The 17,912-nt window shown below is 43.5% G+C and overlaps 1 protein-coding gene across 2 annotated transcripts in view; it reads right to left on the bottom strand.

The window, feature by feature from the left end:
* SLC38A1 (solute carrier family 38 member 1) overlaps positions 1-5,551 on the bottom strand; it is a 32,839-nt gene extending 27,288 nt beyond the window's left edge. For both annotated transcript variants that reach the window (XR_013774005.1, XM_079303953.1), the window contains exon 1: positions 5,419-5,551. Coding sequence is in view for 1 of the 2 variants with exons in the window: in XM_079303953.1 (XP_079160079.1) it covers positions 5,419-5,537 (119 nt within the window). In the remaining variant the exon portion in view is untranslated. The remainder of the gene's footprint in view (positions 1-5,418) is intronic.
* Between the last annotated feature and the right edge of the window lie 12,361 nt (positions 5,552-17,912).

The following is a 17,912-nucleotide window of genomic DNA, read 5'->3' as shown; positions in this document are numbered from 1 at the left end:
GTATTTTAGCTGTTTTTTTTTCAATTTTGACTCCTGCCCATTGGTCTGCTTTGATTTCCTTTATATCAATAAAAAAGGACTATAGACTTCTCCTGTATTGTTAAAATACTAACTTCAGCAACTAATTTGCTACAAAATATAGACATGATATCAGATTTACCAGCCCTAACACAGTTGGAATAGATGGCTGAACCTCCCCCACCGTTTTATGAAGTGAAAAGCAACCACTTCCAAGATAGACTGATCCAGAATTAGCTTTCCAAAGCTCACCTTGTAGGTATTTCATCCTCATGGAACAAAATCTCAACCTGATTCAGAGCATGTGCTTTTTCTCTTTCATGTCTGTTTAAAGCCCATCTCTTGAACGCAGGCAGCAGAGTGTGAACAGTTTGAAAAAGACATTCCAGCTCTCTCTCGAAACACCCTGCAGGCAATTTGTACAGGCAGGAGCACAGAGAAAAGTTTTGTCTCTTTTGGATTTGTAACTGCTGCTGGGAACATCTGTGGACTTTGCCTTCTTCTGTCATTTATGGAGACCATGTGTCATTTTAGATTTTGTCAAGAGTTATGATAGAAGTCACTAGTCTGCTCCCTCCAGTTCTGCTCATCCCCCTGCAGCCAGTTCCCCCTTAATAATTACAGAAATAACAAATTTGTAGATACTATTATTATTGCCTTCTGGTATTAAAGTTCCATGAACATTATTGTTAAAAAACTAATAGATGATAAAGACAACACTTGAGTAACATTGCTTAAATATAAAAGTGACCACGGGACTTTCCATTAGAATTGACTTCTGACAGAATAAACAGCTTCTGCACAGCTGGCCATCTTCCATGGCCAACAAACATGTTATTTCCTTTTGGATGGGACTTTGAGGGATCTAATCTGATTTGATAGATTGATCCAAAGTACTTTCTCCTGAGTTAGTTCTAGAGTAAAAATGGAGTGGGCTTGCTGCCCAGCTGGGCTCCTCATCCACCCTGTGTTTCCCACATCACACTGCACATTTCTCCATTTATGCTGAGTGATCTGTACAGGAGGGCAAAGTCAGACATGGGAATGCAGGTGCTGGGATCCCAAACCATCAGGCACAGAGCACTGAGCCCAGCTTTCTAATGGGGGATTTCCCAGCCCCTGCCTCCCAGCCCCAGGACAGCTTGCCCAGACAGCTCAGCAGCAATGCAGAACAGGGGGATGTGGGCTCTGCCTGTGCTGCATTTGCATCTGCAGGTAACTTAACCTGCAAATCCAAGGCTGCCTTGGGACAATACTCAGTGAGGCCACACCATAGCACAGACAAGCTTTCCATTGAAAAATATTACTGATCTTAAATGAAATAAAATAAATTTTTTAAAAATTAGGGTGAAAGGTAATCCAATGAATTCAGCAAAAACAAATTTTATCAAGATATTGCTTTTTATAAATTGTTTTTTTTCATTTCAGGGTGGTTTTTTTTCCCTAGAGCATATGAAAGGAAACATATGTTGGAATACTGGAATTTCTAGTTAAACCATGCCATGCATCTGCTCTGCTTAATAGACGTGCTTAGAAAACAAGCCATTCATTGTCACAGAATGTTGTGTTTTTGACCTTTATGAATATGACACAAATTAAGTGAAATGCCTGTTTATGCCAGCCTCTCCCAGCCCTCCCAAGGATCAGAGGCCACTGTGAGAGGTGCTGTGGCAATGCACTGTAGAACTGTCTGTGCCATCAAAGCCTGGAGACTCCCTGACAAGCATGAAATCCATTTGCACTGTTTGTTGTCTTCATTTCAAATGCTTTACCCATCACTGAAAGACAAAACCTGTTCTTACATATTTCTGCTTTCCTGTTTTGTTTCCTGTATCACAGCTGAGTATGAAAAGACTATACAAAACTTTTCAGATACACTAATGAAATATCCTGGCCAAGATATTATGAGCTCATCCTTGTGATGCATGAAGCCTCACAGCTGGCCTGGAAAGAATAGCTTAATCTAATTATTTTCCTGGTTTGAATTAGTGCAAAGTAGAAACTCAGCCTTATTGATAAAGTGGTTTAAAAGGATGATGTTTAACTATGGTTTCCAAATTTAATTTATTTAAGGATTTCAATGAGAAATGTTTGATTAAGGTGATACCCCTAAGCTAACCACTTTGGCTAAGCAGTCAGCCAAAAACCATTTAGCCATCTCAGATAGTTTAAACATAATTAAATTAAAATGGTATTTTACAGTGACTTAAACATTTGTTAGGGAAAGCTAGTTTTGCCAAGATGGCAGAACTTTATCTTAGGCAGCTTCCTAAACTGCATGTTAACTTCAGCAGTGGCAAAGATTTCCAGGGCAGGCATGAACAAGAAATGCTTGATCTGACTTACACTATAAAACTTGGACCAGATCTTAGCATACCTACTAACAACCTTGTTAACTGAACAAGGGGTGCTGATAACTTACTAGCAGCTACAAACCAAAACACACATTCAGACACCAGCTTCCTGAGAGCATTGTCAATAGTTAAGGAGCAAGTTATCTAAATACTGATTTACAATGATGTGTAAGATGGCAAAGTTTTATAGACAGGAGACATAGATAAAAGTCACAAAATCCATGTCTGGGTTTCATGCAAATCTCTGAATTCACATTTTCAGAAGACATTCTCATTCAATATCTGCATACAAAGAAAAACCCCTCTTAGTACAGCCTCTTCAAATCAACATCCCCTCCCTACATATAACTATATATTAGGCCCAGAAAAGGCTGGAAAGCCAAAGGAACATACAGGATTCCTTCCCAAGATCAAGAAATATTTGGAGTTTACAGCCAGATTTGGAATCAGCTTGTGCCTGGTGTACCATCTCCAAATGCCCCTTAAAAAGTTGCTCTACACAGAGCTTGAAAAACTACATCCTGAGAGAAAAAAAAATTTAAAATTAAATACAGAGTGCAAAATCAAACAAGTTGAAACAACAAAAAGGTAAGCTAGTTGAAAATTACAGATCTAATCTAAAGCTCAAGTGAAATCAACAGAAAAAGTCCCTGATTTTGATGGACCTGGGCATTTTACAAGGCCTCACATCATGTGCCAGGCAACACAGTATGTGTTGTTCCCTATGCCTGTTAACCTCTCACTCCACAGAGTGTTTGCCAAAATAGTTATCAAAAGGGACTAACCACATCCTTTCAGGATGTGTTCAGCACGGGTGCAGAGCAGGATATGCCCCCCTGCTCGTCACACCTGGAGGTGCTTGCACAGTGGCTGCAGGTGGCTCAGGGACAGCTCAGCCCAGGACATGCTTGCAGGGCTGCACTGGAAGCTGTGGGCAGGGCCAGCTGCCATGAAACTCTTGGTTTGGACATGGAGGGGAACATGAACAAACTGGGATGTACAGGGCCAAAGAGTCATGCACGGGATGCAAACAGCTGTCCCATGAGTGCCTGGGCAGAGGGCTAAGAGAACCACAGCAGGCTATACCTACAGCCAGATGATAGCTCCTCCTTCTGCAGAGGAAGCAAGCTGTCCAGAAAGGAACAGAAAATTGTGGAATATGTTAACCTGCCCTCAGAGCCAGAACAGCAATCAGAAATTCTGCCTCTGAGTTTCTGACGCTCTTTCTTCACTCTACTTTTCTTGTTCCTTTTGCAGGCAGCCTGGATCCAACCCAGATCTTGCCATGCTTACTGTGCCCTAACTCCACAAAGCACATTGTGACCACAGAGGACCAGGCACATACAGCACGCTCCTTCCCCACCCTCCATAAACATTCACCAACAATGAAGTGCCAGCAGGGTTTTTCCCCATAACAGTTACTGATGGCATCAGCCAAAGCGCTGGGGAGGCACAGCTAGCCCCGTGTAGCCACTCCTTGTCTCAAGGATATAAATCCTCAACAGGCTCCAGGGAGTGAATTTACTGCTGTCAGCCCCTAAGCTCCTCTCCTTACAACATGAACCAGCAGGAAAGCAAGCAGGTTCATACTGGAACAGTTTTGTTTTGGCAAAGTTGGAGGGGTTTTTGTCTTTCTCCTGCCTTTTTTTTTTTTTTTTTTTTTAACAGAAGTGGTTTGTGTTTCGTTCTGGCACTTTCCATCAAAGCAATTGCATCAGAAAATTCCTGACCAGCTCTAATCTCCATCAGCGCAGCTGCGCTGCGGTCACAGCACCACCCACCCTGCTGGTGACGGCCCCAGGACCTCCCCCAGGGGCACAGGCTGCTCTCTCCTGCCCCCCTGCCACCAGCCCTGGTGCCCTGCTCTGTCCCACTGTATGGCTGGCTGGTTTTGCTACCTGAATGCTGTGGGCAATGCTGGGTGCTTATTCCCACAACTGTCACCAAGATCCGCGTCCACCCACGCAGCTGTGGGTCCCAAAACTGACTCTAACCTCACCTGGGGAAAAACAGCTCTGAATTTTATTTTAACACTAGAGAGTGAGATTCTCATGTAGCTGGAGAGGATACTGCCAACAGGAAAAAAAGGCAAGAGAAGAAGATTTTAAAGATCATAAAACAGGTGGAGGCAGCCCCGCAGAAGGCAGCAGAATGATGTGCCAGCACAGACTTCCCAGCAGGGCTGGATCCCTGTGCAGGCACTACTGGCTCTGTGCTCCACCTTGGGTTGCAGTATTTGAACAGGAAGTTTGATCAAAACAGAGCTTCCTATTTTACAGCTCACAAATACAAGCAGGGTCTGTCAGCAGGTCTTTGCTGTAAACTGGATGGCTCAGCACCTGTTGGAGGCTGCCAGGAAGGGCTGGAGAACTGCTCGCCAGTGGAAAAGGCAGCTCTTCAGAAATGACTGTAAGTTATGGAAAAAGCCAACAGCCTAATAATTGCATCAATAATAATGGTAACTCATAATTTTCACCAAAACTGATGCATTTTTTAAACTTGATCTGAGTTAGGTGTAAGACTCCCACCATCTTCTTGCCACCTCTGCCTCAAGGGAGCAAATTGCTGCCTAGTTTATCTTGCCAAATTGCAAACACAGACTGGAACCACATCTGCTGCCAACCACACCAGCTGTAATTCCCCAGAAGCCTGGATACATGAAGGTGACCAGTGAAGTTAAAATTGTCATATCACAGATCAAAGGTCATCTAAGAGACTTCCCCAAAATTATGCCACCATATTGTTATTACTTCTATGCTGTGTGCAAGCAGACATCTAAAATTTTGGCTTTTTTGCTGCATTATATACTTGTGAATTTTATTAGACTAATTTGAAATATTCAAAATGATGAATAAATTGCTACTCTGTTTGCTTTATCTGCTATTGCAGCCTATGCCCAACAGATGTTACATATGAAATTTAAATTACATCTTCAAATGGAGCATGACTTGGTAATGAATAATTCAAGACATATACTGAAAATTAGAATGCTGTTTTTAAACAGTGTGTTTCTTAGCAGAGGCAACGTCAGTGGAAAAATACTCACCTATTTATCTGGCCATTTTCCACCTCTGTGAAATCATTTGAATCATTGCTGATGTTATCATCTTCAGGGACAGTCATATTCTGCAATTCAGTCAGTTCTAATCCAGCTTTGAAATGCATGCTGGGTGAGGAACTGTGCCTATCCAAGTAGTTCTTCAAATACTAGTGTTTGGTTGGTATCTCGTGGGTAAACTGCAGCCACAGTGTCAGCAACCTAAATAAAACAAAAAAATCCAAGATGTATACCACCATCAGGAGGCAATATCACCAGGAGAAACCAGTGAAACCTGCACAGGAGAGACATCCATACCAACCACTTTTGCATTGTTAGATGGACCTCAGGTTATGACCCAAATACACTGCAGAACAGTAGTAACCTTGTATGTCTTAATGAGATCAACCTCACTAACCTTATAAATTTACCCTGTCTTGCAATCAATTGCTGAAGACAGTATATTTTTTTTAAACTTGTGAGCAAACCAAGCCTGTTTGTTTCAGGAAAAATATTAACCTCCTACAAATTATGGAATAAAAATTATTTGCTTGTCCAAGTCCTAATTCAATATCTGGTGCTTGTCTTTTGTGTGTTCTCCATTCTTTCTTAAAAATATAAAATACATGCTGATGCTGATGCTAAGAGGGATAGAAAGAGGGACAGAGTTACCCCAGCACTGTGTTCTACTGATACATGCATTCCAACCTGTTAAGGATTTTTGGAAAAGCAGAGGATGCAGTGGATGCTTTGTTTAAGTTTTTGGATGGTCAAACTTTTAATGAACAAGGAAACAGAAAAAAACTAAATCCCTAAATTCATGTATCACAGAAAGAAAGAGCAATGTATAACTTTTATCAAGCAGTTTTTTTCCTAGAGATCAGGTGATCTCTCCTCTGATAGATGTGTTCCATAAAAGCACAGAGAATAACACCAAAGGCAGATCAGAGAAGTATGCTACAGTGACATACTTTTCTCATCAGCAATCAGCAAATCAACTGAAAGACCAATATTTTCTGGAGCCCAACCACTCTCGGCTGAGCTACAACTCCAGCGTGGTAGTGAGGCAACAGCATGTTACTCACAAACAAGCTCTTGCACCACAGCTCTCTCCATTTCCACTTTGTGAATGAATTTCCTGCAGTATTGCCAAACAGCAATTCAGCCTGGGGTACATGGTGAATGCTCAGATACCAGATTAATTCGGGAATATTTTTAAATTCTCAGGGCTACCTCAAAGCCATCAAACTGTTTGCAGGCAACTGAAGAGGCATGAGCACCCCCAGGCTCTTGCAGGGCGAGACAGGAGGATGCAGTTCACTTGTTCAGTTATGACATCTGCCTTTTTCAAATTAAGTCTGCAGAAGCCAGTGCTTCTGTTTTATACCACATCCCCACCACGGAGAAGATGGCTTTGCAAACGAACAGTTTTTTCCTTGTAAATACTTTCTCAGAAATGCCATATTTAAGTTTACACGTGCTCTTACCAATTCCTCAAGAGCCCACCCTGTCCAACCTTCAGGTGCCAGGTTTAAAAGTTAACAGCACAGCAGGGCAGGATCCTTCTCTTCAACTGAAGGAGCAGCTAGGCATGTGATTATAGTGGCAACAACACCTGGTTCAAGGGTAGAGTTTGGGGCGTGTGAACTGGGTACTTTTCAACTCCTCTGCAAAAGATTTCCACTACAGATACCAGGAGAAAACTGCTCAGGTATTAAAATGTTGGCACAATAAAAAAAAAAAAAAGAAAAAAAAGATTCAGGTTGCTGATAAATAAATGCAGACTGGCAAGCAGAGGGTGGTTTTAGCATTCTGGAACAGTCTTCCTGGAGGCTGCAGGGATAAAATAGTCTACCTATTTTGGAAGAGATGCACAATCTTCTTATAAAAGGATAAAGCCACAGGAGATGGTGACTGCTGAGGTGGCAAGGACCAAGCCCACTGAATTCTGATGTTTCTTGTGACCAGGAGTTCCTAAAATAAACAATTTCTTAAGAGACCTGGAAACCCCTGCACCAGGATCTGTGTCTCTTGGCATTTTAAATCCTGTGTAAAGGTTCACGTGAGATTCAAGCAGAGAAGCTTTTCCTTTGGGCACCGTTTTGCATCGTGATGCCCAGGAGGATTTTCAGAACTGCCCTGACATTGCCTGTGCTAAATGAATTCCCCTGAAGTGTTTCAAAGCAGGTGCTGAAATTAGCAGTGGTGTGAGGTAAGCAGTGCCCAGCAGAGGCGGCTGCACAGCGCCCTGCCGTGTGCCTCCAGTTCACCCTCTGCCCCTGAAACACCAACACTGCTCCCTGCTTCACTCCCAGGGAACCTCTGCAGCCTGAAGTGACAAGCTTCGCCTGTTTCAACCAAAACCCTGCTTCTACAGAACACTAATGGAATGAAGACTTTACACAAGGGCATGTAGTGATAGGACAAGGCAGAATGGCTTTAAACTGAAAGAGGACACGTTTAAGTTAGGAAGAAATTCTTTACTGTGAGGTTGGTGAGGCACTGGACCACCAAAACAAAACCCTGAAACAAAAAAATCCTGAATGAAATAATGCACAGCACTTCCAAGTATGAGAAAGCCTGATGTCAGTGTCAAAACATGAGATGGGTGAGGAGAGTGGTGGGGCTGGGAGCTTAAGTTTTCATTGCCGTGCTATGAACTCATCACAGACCTTTGGCAAAGTAGAACCAACATGTCCTCTGCATCTCCACCTATAAAATTAAGATAACAGCCATACTAACACTCAGTTTTTGAAGTGCTTGAAGATTCAGAGACAAAGGGTCATACAAGTGTGATACCTGGAATAAAACACTATGCAAATCACAAAATTTTTGCAATGATAACTTTATCTTAGAGATAAACAGAGAAAAACCTTTGTCACAGCTTATTCCTCTGGGCACTCTCCACAGTCAATGGAGTGTAGGTGGCCACATGAATTTCATCCTCAAACCACCTACTCTAACCTTCAAGTTCACCCATGTGACAAATCACAGTCTAAATACAATCTAAAATCCCAAAGGTTAGGGTTCATGTCAACTAGTGTCATTCCCTACAAGCCAAGTTTCCACGGCAGGCCTGTCACTTGGCCTCTTCAGGGGAGCCTGGTGCTGCTGGAGGATAACCCCCAGACCCATGGGAGGGGTCTGCAGTCACACGGAGTTGTTTCCTGCAATTGCAATAGCTTTGCTCCCAAAAGGAGATTCAAGGCTGGGATAACTGAGCTAAGCAAGCTGCCACCTCAGGTGTACGCGCCACTAGTGCAGGGAGAAAGAAACCCAAAACTCCTTCAACTAATAAGAATTCACCATATGTTGATACTGAGCTATATTGAGCTATATTTTGTACTTTTATGGCCTTTTCATTCAAGAAATGTCTTAAAAGAAATGCAAATAAAAATGTTATGTTGGCAAGAGTTCTTAGGCTGAGCTTTATTCCTAATTCACATTGAAAGACAGGAAATAATCACGTGAATAGTGACTGCAGAAATCCCAATTACTTCAGGCACTGTACCTATTACTCTGTCCACCCTTAAACCTCTCAAAAGGAAAACATCCAGAGACCTGCCATCAAACCTCTCTTTCCAGACACACACCTAGTCAATCATACAGGACAAATCAGAATTTTGCTCTTACTTGCTTTACTTGCTCTTTTGTTCTACCCAGATGGGCAAGCACTCCTTCTTGAAGAAGACATTACTCAAGAGAAAACCAGCAAAGAGCTAATGACTCTTCAAAATGAACCTCAAGGATCTGTGTTTGCTAGCTGATCCAGCTCCTCTGTTTAGTAGAAAAAGCACTGCTCTGGCCTAGCAGCTTATCTTTTTCTTTAAACATCCCATGATAGGTCTTGTTAAAGTCATTACAGATAATTTATTTGTTGTGTGCTCCTTTTCCTATGGGAAAGATTACAACTGGTCACAACTTCAGGAGGACTACGAGATGACACAAGAAGATAAAATGAGTTTATTATTTTCAAGGATACCAAGACCTTCACAAGCCATTAAAACACATTCCACGAACTCTGGTCATTTTCTCTGTTGACTTGTGAAATACAAAAAAATAAAACTCCAGTTTCCTGGAGCTTCCTGTTAAAATTCCACAAGAGCAGTAATGAGATCAAGAATTTTATGGGTTTTTTTAAAAAAAGAGATAGTACTGACACTCTATTTCTTCTGGTTCATGCATGAATCCTTTCTAGGCCACATGTAGAAGAGGTATAATCTCAGAAAACACTTCACTGGAAGTTGTGTTTCTAGAAAGAACATCATCACTCTTGGTAGTAACCACAACACCTTAATTCACACGCCATTTTCACATGCCATATCCTGTATACGACACAGTTCCAAAAGTGTCATCTTAAGGCACATGGCTGCTCAAAAGCTGACCCAGTATGTGACAGGCATTTGGGTAAGTGCTCAAGCTGGACAAGACCAAGTCCATCTCTGGGTATGGTTTTTGCAATGTGCCCTTTCACAGGGCGCTTCACTCACTGCGCGCTTCCCGCGGCCAAATGGTGTCTGGACTGGTAAACACCCGAGACACACTAAGCACTTTTAGCTATGGAATTCAAGGTAATTTTCTCAAAAGACAAAATGTGACTCAATTTTCTTCTCAAAGGGAGTTTTGCCAAGAACTCCTCTTGCTTACAAGTCATCAGAACCCTGCACTTGAGTTTCACACAAGCTGATTTTATTCCCGCAAAGCCTGAGATGTGATACGTCTTTCTTTGCTCATACTTTTGAAAGTTCTTTCAAAGAAGAAGAGAAATATGACCAGTAAGACACCATGGATTATAAATAATGAAACACAGAGACTGAAACTCTGCATATGGGCTATTCACTTAAAGGACAAAAAGCAAGAATAGGCTTTATACGTAACAGTATCACACTGGGAGGCAAGGAAGCAACTATCTCCTTTTTGTTCTGCATTGATGACATCTGACATGAGGGACATCAAGCTCCAGATTTACTCCTCATCTACAGAAAGGACAAAATGGGCAGATTAGAGAAGAGCCACTGAGATAACAAAGAGTTTGGAAATTAGACTGACTCACATCCACTGAGCAAACATCTGCAGTGCTTGAAATGTCATTGCCTCCAGCTCCTGAGCTCTGCCCCTCTGCAGCAGGCAGCAGCCACAGGAGCAGTGGAAGGAAGCAGGCTCACCCTGGCCCCAGTGGTGCCCCAGGTGCAACAGAGGACCAACAAAGTGCTGGCAAACAGTTAAAAGATAAGATGGGGGGTGGGAAAACAAGTGGCAGAAGTCTTGGGAAGCAAGCTCAGAAAAGGGTATTATAAAAATGCAAGTGATGAGAACAAATGTGTATTGTCAACATTTCTCTTGGCAGTGCATGACCTTGTGCTGCAACAGGAAAGTGTTCCTGCTCTGCCCCATCACTCTCCACACTGCCCTTCCATGCTGCCATAAAGAAAGGGAAGACAGTCCCAAATTAAGTCTCGACAGGCTACTCAGCTGATCAAAGGCAGGCAAATAAGAAACCATAAAATCCCAGTCTGATTCACCAAGTGATTCATTACTTTAGGCAAAACACTTAAGGATGAGCCATAAAGGAAAATGGTTTTAAGTACATTTTTGTTTAGAGCCCTTCCCAGTCAATTTGGGAAAGGCATTTGGCAGAGGAATACAGTCACATTTTTTCCTAATTATATTTCTTTGTGAAATCCTCTCGACAGTCTTGGTTTTCAGAAGAGATCCCACAACACACTGCCACAAATAAATGCGCTCTTGTCCTCCACAGAAAGTGGAAATGCCATATGAGTGGGGCTTTATGGGTCACTGCAACAAAATACACTATCCAGATGTATTTCTAAGGGTTAAACAGCAGCTCTGAAATTTAAATAAACTTCTGTACTACAGAAGGAAGAATGCCTTGTATAAGTTCATGTGTCACACACTTTTCCTCAGCCTCAGTTTACAAGTAATTTCTCTGCCTCAGTTTTCTTGACTGTAGAGACTCCAAGCAATATTTACCTGATAAGCTTGGGCAAATATTGTAAAAGTTATCTGGAAAACATGAAAAAGCTGCCATTTTTCCCAAGAGCAGCTGCTCAAACTTCTTGGATTGGATTAAGGTCACAGCAGTAAGTATCCATCAGAAAGAAAACTGAATTCAGGCTTAAAATATTTAAATATTTCCACAACACCCACTTGCTTTCACAATACAAACTTCTAAGTGATGGTTATTATCATGTTACTTGCTTGGCAGATTCCAGCAGAAATGAGCAAGATGCTAAAAAGAGAGAGAAGAGCACAGAAGAGAGTCCCATTTCTGCTCGGTCACCACTCTTACACTGCTAAGAACAAGCTCCCAAACAGCAAACACAGATAAAATGTAGGACAAAGACCCAGGATGAGCAGCCTGCAAGCAGGAAGGCTGAGAGAGCACTGCATCCTTTAAAACCCTTGTAAAAAGCAGGATTTGGGCACGAAGGACAATTGTTCCTCCACGTTTTACAGCAATCTGCAGAAAGCCCCAAACTCGGGGGATAATCCTCTTCACACGGGAATGTGCAGCTTGGTGCTCACTGCCAACAACTGTCTGCCATCCTCAGCCAGCCTGGAGAGCCCAGTTGGTCCAACCACAGCATAAATAGTCTCAAGTGACAAGACAGAGGATGCTGCAGTGTGCTTCAGTGAAGTGCTCTCTCTATGGTGCCTCTTAAAAAGAAAAAAAACCCGACCTTCCGAAAAGGCAAAGTCAGACAGGAGACATTCGGTATGACAGTGAAGCAGATCCCAATTTAGCCGGTGAATTTCCACCGAGCCTCAGCAGAAGGCCTCTGCCTCCCAGCAATATGGCAGCTCCGAGCTTGCACGCAGGTTTTGCAAAGCGGATTTCAGCGCCATTTCGGCAGGGGCTCCTAGCCTGGGAAGGGCAGCTATTGATACCTACATCCTTCAGCAACAGATGGATTCTCCTCAGAGAGGCTTTTTAAACAAAGTTAGTGTTTTGGTAGCAAATGCAGTAAAATTCAGATGAAGGATGCTGTTTCTTTCTCCCCCAGTAGCTGTTTTTACTTCTGATCTATGAAGGTTAGACTCAGAATGAAGCAGATTTTTGCTCTGCTTTTCATTCCTGCAATACATTTTATCAACTAACACGTATCTTTTTCTTACACTTTACTTTCAGAACAATGTCTGTTCTACGTTATTTTGCCTTTCGAGCACAAGTAAATGCCAAACAAACCTGAAGGTGAACGAAGCACAGCACAGGTTCCCATTTATAATTCGGACAAGAGATTGGCAGAAATGCCCCACATCAGTCTGGGACTCTGAACAGCCTAGGGACGGTGGCACAGGGAAACTACAGCTTCACCCTCCATAAAACCAGCTGCCAGATCCACGTCTATTTCACTCCTTCCAAGGCCACATACACAAAGCACGTTTTACACACCTCACCTTTCCTCTCACAAGGAAACAGACACATCCCAGCTACAGGTTGCACTACGAACTCTGCGAAACAATGGAACCAGCCCCCTGCCACAAAGGCGAGCTGGAGAACACACACGTGAGCCAATGCACCCCGGGCACTCTTCACTCGGGCCTCTTTTTGTTCTCTCCCGTGCTCGCCGAAAGCGCCCACCCCAGCTGCTACTATGAATTTACGGGCACCACGCACACGCGTGCGCGCCCTGGGCCCAGCCTGCATTTTCCGAATGCCGTAAAACTTGCACTGACCCCACGGCAGCGCTGGGTTTAAGGGAAAGGCAGGAATGTTCTCCGGGCACGGCTGCACGGCGGCCGCGCGCTTTGCGGGGGCTGCGGCACCCGCGACCCGGCCGTCAAAAGGGGCGAACTCATCTATCATTATTTTTTTTTGTTTTTCGCTGCCAGCGAAAGCCCGTAGCCGCAGACTGCCAGGTTTTTGTTTCCGCGGGATTTATCTGTTCGTCCGTGGGTTTTTTCCATGCTCGGCTCACAGCCGGCGAGGGCAGCATCGCCCCCCGCCTCCGGCGCGGCAGATGCCGCATGGCCGCCCCGTCCGCCCCGCCGGCTGCCCCGGCCCGGCCCGCGCTGCGCCCAGACAAAGGGGGCCGGGGAGCCTCCGCTGCTTCCAGCGCTGCCTACCTTCCCCAGGAGCCCAGGGACCCTCCGAGAAGCGATCCGCCTTTCCGCAGGGATCCGGCTGGAGAACGCCGGCAAATAATTACAGGGATGAAAATAAAATAATATAAAATTTAATTAAAAAAAAAAAAAGAAGAAGAAGAAGAAAAAGAAAAAGGGGCGAGGAGGGGGGAAATGAAAGCGGCGCAAACCGCGAGGAAGATGCCCTTGGTCCCCTCCTCCTGCTGCGGGTGTGCGCGCACGGAGGGGGCGGGCTGGCGGGAGCACGCCGTGCGCGCCGCCAGGTGCCGCGGGGCCGAGCGCTCGCTCCTGTCCGGGCAGGAGGACACGCACTGCTCCCCGGCCCCAGGGACCTAAAGCACCTTTCCTCTTTATTTTATTTATTTAATTTTTTTTTTACACTTTTTTCAACGGACAATCATTTTTTTCTCTCTTTTTTCACTCCACGGTTGGACACAGGAGAATCCCTCCCGACATCCAGGCTGGATTTTTGTGGCTTGAAATGCCTACGGAAGATCTGGCATTATTGTCTTGGCATTATTATTTTCTGTTTTGTCATGCAAAATGTGTGTGCTGAAAATGCTGCTGCCTGTGCAAGAGGTCAGAGCATTTCCTGCTGGAGCAAGACACTTCCTCAAAATGAATGGGGATTTCAATGCTCAGATGATTTGCTGTAGCTTGTTATTTCCATAGTAGTATCTAGAAAGTATGAGTTTTTTGGCTTGGGAAAAACTTTTCAAGAACTAACCTGAAGCAAGATACTGCATCTGTCCTTGGCTCCCCCTTCCCCTGGAAACACATGACTTGCATGGGATATCACAAGGCAAAGAATGAAAGGGTGATGGAGCCTGTGGGTTTGGGCACAGTTTGCCTGGCCACCCATGGAGGGTAATGGCTTCTGGGAAGCTTTCATGGCAACTATTTCAGAAGATTCTTGAGGTGCTTGCTCTGGAATTTCCAGTACTGGGTCTGCTAAATGTCAGGCCAAAAAGGCAGATGACACACATGAAGAACTTTGGTTTTCAAATTACTGACTTTGCATATACAAATTGGATTCCTGTTTTGGTGCTTTCACCACGTTTTTTTCTTTTTTTTTTCCAGTAGGGCAGTTCACAGAATCATAGAACAGTTTGGGTTGGAAGGACCTCTAAAGGTCACCTAGTCCAACCCCTGGCAATGAACAGGGACATCCTCAACTACATCAAGTTGCTCAGAGCCCCACCAAGCCTGACTCTGAATGTTTTCAGGGATGGAGCATTCACCACCCCTCTGGGCTGTGGGAGCCCAGGGCATACCCCTGGCCTCCTTGGGGGTTTCAAAACCCCCCTGGCAAGGGCCTCAAAGACCTCTGAGTGAGACCCTGGTGTCACAGGTGCTGAGTTCTGACCCCTGGGGAAAGTTGTCAGCACAAGGAGAATGGAAACAAGCTGCCAAAATTAGGAAGTGTAAATTAGATTGTTAGAACATAGATAAATAGACTTTTGGGAATGTTTATGATAAGGGACACGTGGCCAAGATGGAGAATTTGGGGGGTGGACACCTCTTCCTCCTTCTCCATGTCATCCATGTTGGGTGACACGTTGGCACTCTTGAATTGGATGGGGTCAGGGCTGGACCATTTAATAAAATTGTATTGTATTGGGAAATTTTTGTAAACATGTAATACGTAGTACAAACTATATAAGATAAGCCCTGCCTTCACCAGGCAGATTCCACCATGGATGCCAGGCTGAGCAGACCGCTGCTGGCCAGGCAAAAAGTCCCAGAGATAAGAAATAATAAACAATCCTTGGAACAAGACAAAACCGTCTCCGGCAGTCTCTCTTCGGCGGCTTCGGGGAAAACCAGGGTTTGAACCACCTTCGTGTCCCTCTGGGGTGATCCCAGGGCAAAGGAGAAACCCCAGACTGGGACACTGGGCAACCTCTTCCAGTGTTTCACCACCCTCCTTTTCCTTACATCGAATCTAAATTGACCCTCCTTCAGTTTAAAACCATCACCTTTTGTCCTATTGCAGACAAACTAAAAAGTTTGTCACTCTCTTTCTTATAGGCCCCCTTTAGGTACTGAAAGGCCACAATAAGGTCTCCTTGGAGACTTCTTTACCCCAGGCTGAACAGCACCAACTCTTTCAGCGTTTCTCCTAGGACAGGTGCTCCATACCTATGATCATCATCATGGCCCTTCTGCTCTAATAGCCCCATGTGTCTCCTGTGCTCTGGGGACTCCGGGGTTCTCTGTGCAAACAGTAATTTAATTAACACCTATTGCACCCTGCTAGCACAAGAGCCATATCATCCCAGTATTGAGGGTGAAGCTTGAGGAAGAGCTAGATGAACAAGGACATTAAGGCAAGGGCAGATCTTTCAGCCTTACTCATACGATGAAACCTCTCACATCAGAATCCTATGCAGTTCCAGAAAAACTTGAAATTGACAGAAGATGTGGAACTGGGTTCCGAGTCAGAGATTTCACTCCCCACCTAGCCTTCTGTGCATGGTACCATGCCTGAAAGCGAAGAGGCAAATGGTTGCAATTCACTCTGACTCGATTAGACTTGCATATTATAAACTGGGAATCAATCTCTCCCCAGATTATTAAACACAAATGTGTATTATATAGTGGATGAGGTCAGGTGTTGTTGCTGCAGGGAATAAGAGGAAACCACTTCTGTTTCTTTAAAACAAAAGGTGTATCAGGCTATCAGGTGAATGATCATTGATTTGATGTGTTCTGCTACCTTCTTTCCTTTTATAGTTGCAAAGGCAGGTTATTTGATTCTTACCTTGTCATGTGCATCCTTAGAATGGAGGTAATTATTTTTCATAGAATTTTGAAAAAAATATTTCTTAAAAATAAGTCTTAACTGAGTTCCACATAAATGATAGCACTTCTCAAGAATGTAAGCTATTTTACTTGGCATTTTTAGTGTTTCAAATTTCTCCACTCTCCCTCTCGATATCTCTCTGATTTTTTATCACTCTTGATTCTGTTTGCCTTGATGTACTGTGAAACTTTGATGCTTGTGGCAAGCATCTTCTAGTTCTAGTTTTATGGTTTCTTGTAAGCTTTTTTTTCAACGGGTTTTCATGACAGTCACTCCTTATTGTCCCTATTCTCTCCTCCTGTGTCTTTCTCTTTATTCTTTTCACTCATTATCTCATTCCTATTTCTGGTTTAGAGATATACCACAAAGATGCAGGAATTTACTGTAATATTTTTCTTTCTGTTGCCCATCTTAAACTGGTATTACATGGGCATCCATCTCAAATCTCTTCTTGGATGCCTTTCAATGTGCTTTTATTTAGTAAAAATGGATCCTCTTTTCTTTCCTTTCCTCTGAAATAACCCTGAGCCTTTCTCTGTTTGTGGTATCACCATTCTCATCCTGCTTTTGCTCAGACTTGCAACTTCCAAATATCCTTTAGATTATATTTTGCCTGCCTAATATGAATCAACAGCCATGTTCATTTTCAGAACTACCCTCTGAAGTGCAATGTTCTTCCAGAGTCTGGAAAATTCCCTTCTGTACTGTCCTTCAAAAATTTATGCTTATTGACTAACTTACACTTACAAGTGGAAACTGCTGGTATGTAACAAAAAAATCTGTCTACATAACAAAAGTGAACTTAAATCAAAAGACATCAAATACTTCTTTGGTTGACTAAATTATTGCACGTGTGAACATTTAGCAATTTTCTTCATGCAGTTTCAGAATGCTGTTTGATTTGGCGCTCATTTTGTTGAAAGTGGGGCTTGTTTGGCTTCTTTGTTGTATTTTGCTTCCAAATTGCAGCAAAGCCTACCAGACATTCCAGACACAATTCCTGCACCTGAAACAAAGCTGATGACAGAGCATCATTAATTTTGTATGATTATCCATTCAACTATTTTACCCTGGGCTAAATATATGGCTACAGCCCAGGGGAATGGAGTTGCTGGAGCTGGAGGTGGCTGTGCCTGGGGCAGAGGAATTCGTGGCTGATGTGATGAGCCTGACAGGTGGAGCTGGAGGTGCTTACAGAGTTCTCTTCACCTCTATTTTAGTACATCCGTCATTGGCATGCTTGAACTTATGTGTTAGTGCTTGTGTTAAAGAGAGGAGAATAAAAGAGAACAGATCAGAGGTGTAAAACCAGCTGAAGGAGAAAATCCAGTGTTTTTCAGAGAAGGTGCCTGCTGCCAGAAAGTGACCTTGAACAACTTTGAAGTCTCTGCCTGCCGTTCAAGAATAGTGATGAAGCACAGGGTGTAAGTAATAGCTATTTTTGCACAAGTACTACACCTAAATTAAGTTGAACTAAAATGCACATAGAATTTTGTGACCTTTTTTCTCTTGTTCACTTTTTTTGATTTTTGGAAAGAGGAATTTGTGTCCATTTGCTGCGGAGAGTCAACAAGCTTAGGTTTGATAACAC

Source organism: Erithacus rubecula, assembly GCF_903797595.1.
Source record: "Erithacus rubecula genome assembly, chromosome: 4".
Classification (NCBI taxonomy): domain Eukaryota; kingdom Metazoa; phylum Chordata; class Aves; order Passeriformes; family Muscicapidae; genus Erithacus; species Erithacus rubecula.
Note: the sequence above shows the minus strand (reverse complement) of the source record. Positions and strands in the feature narration are given on the sequence as shown.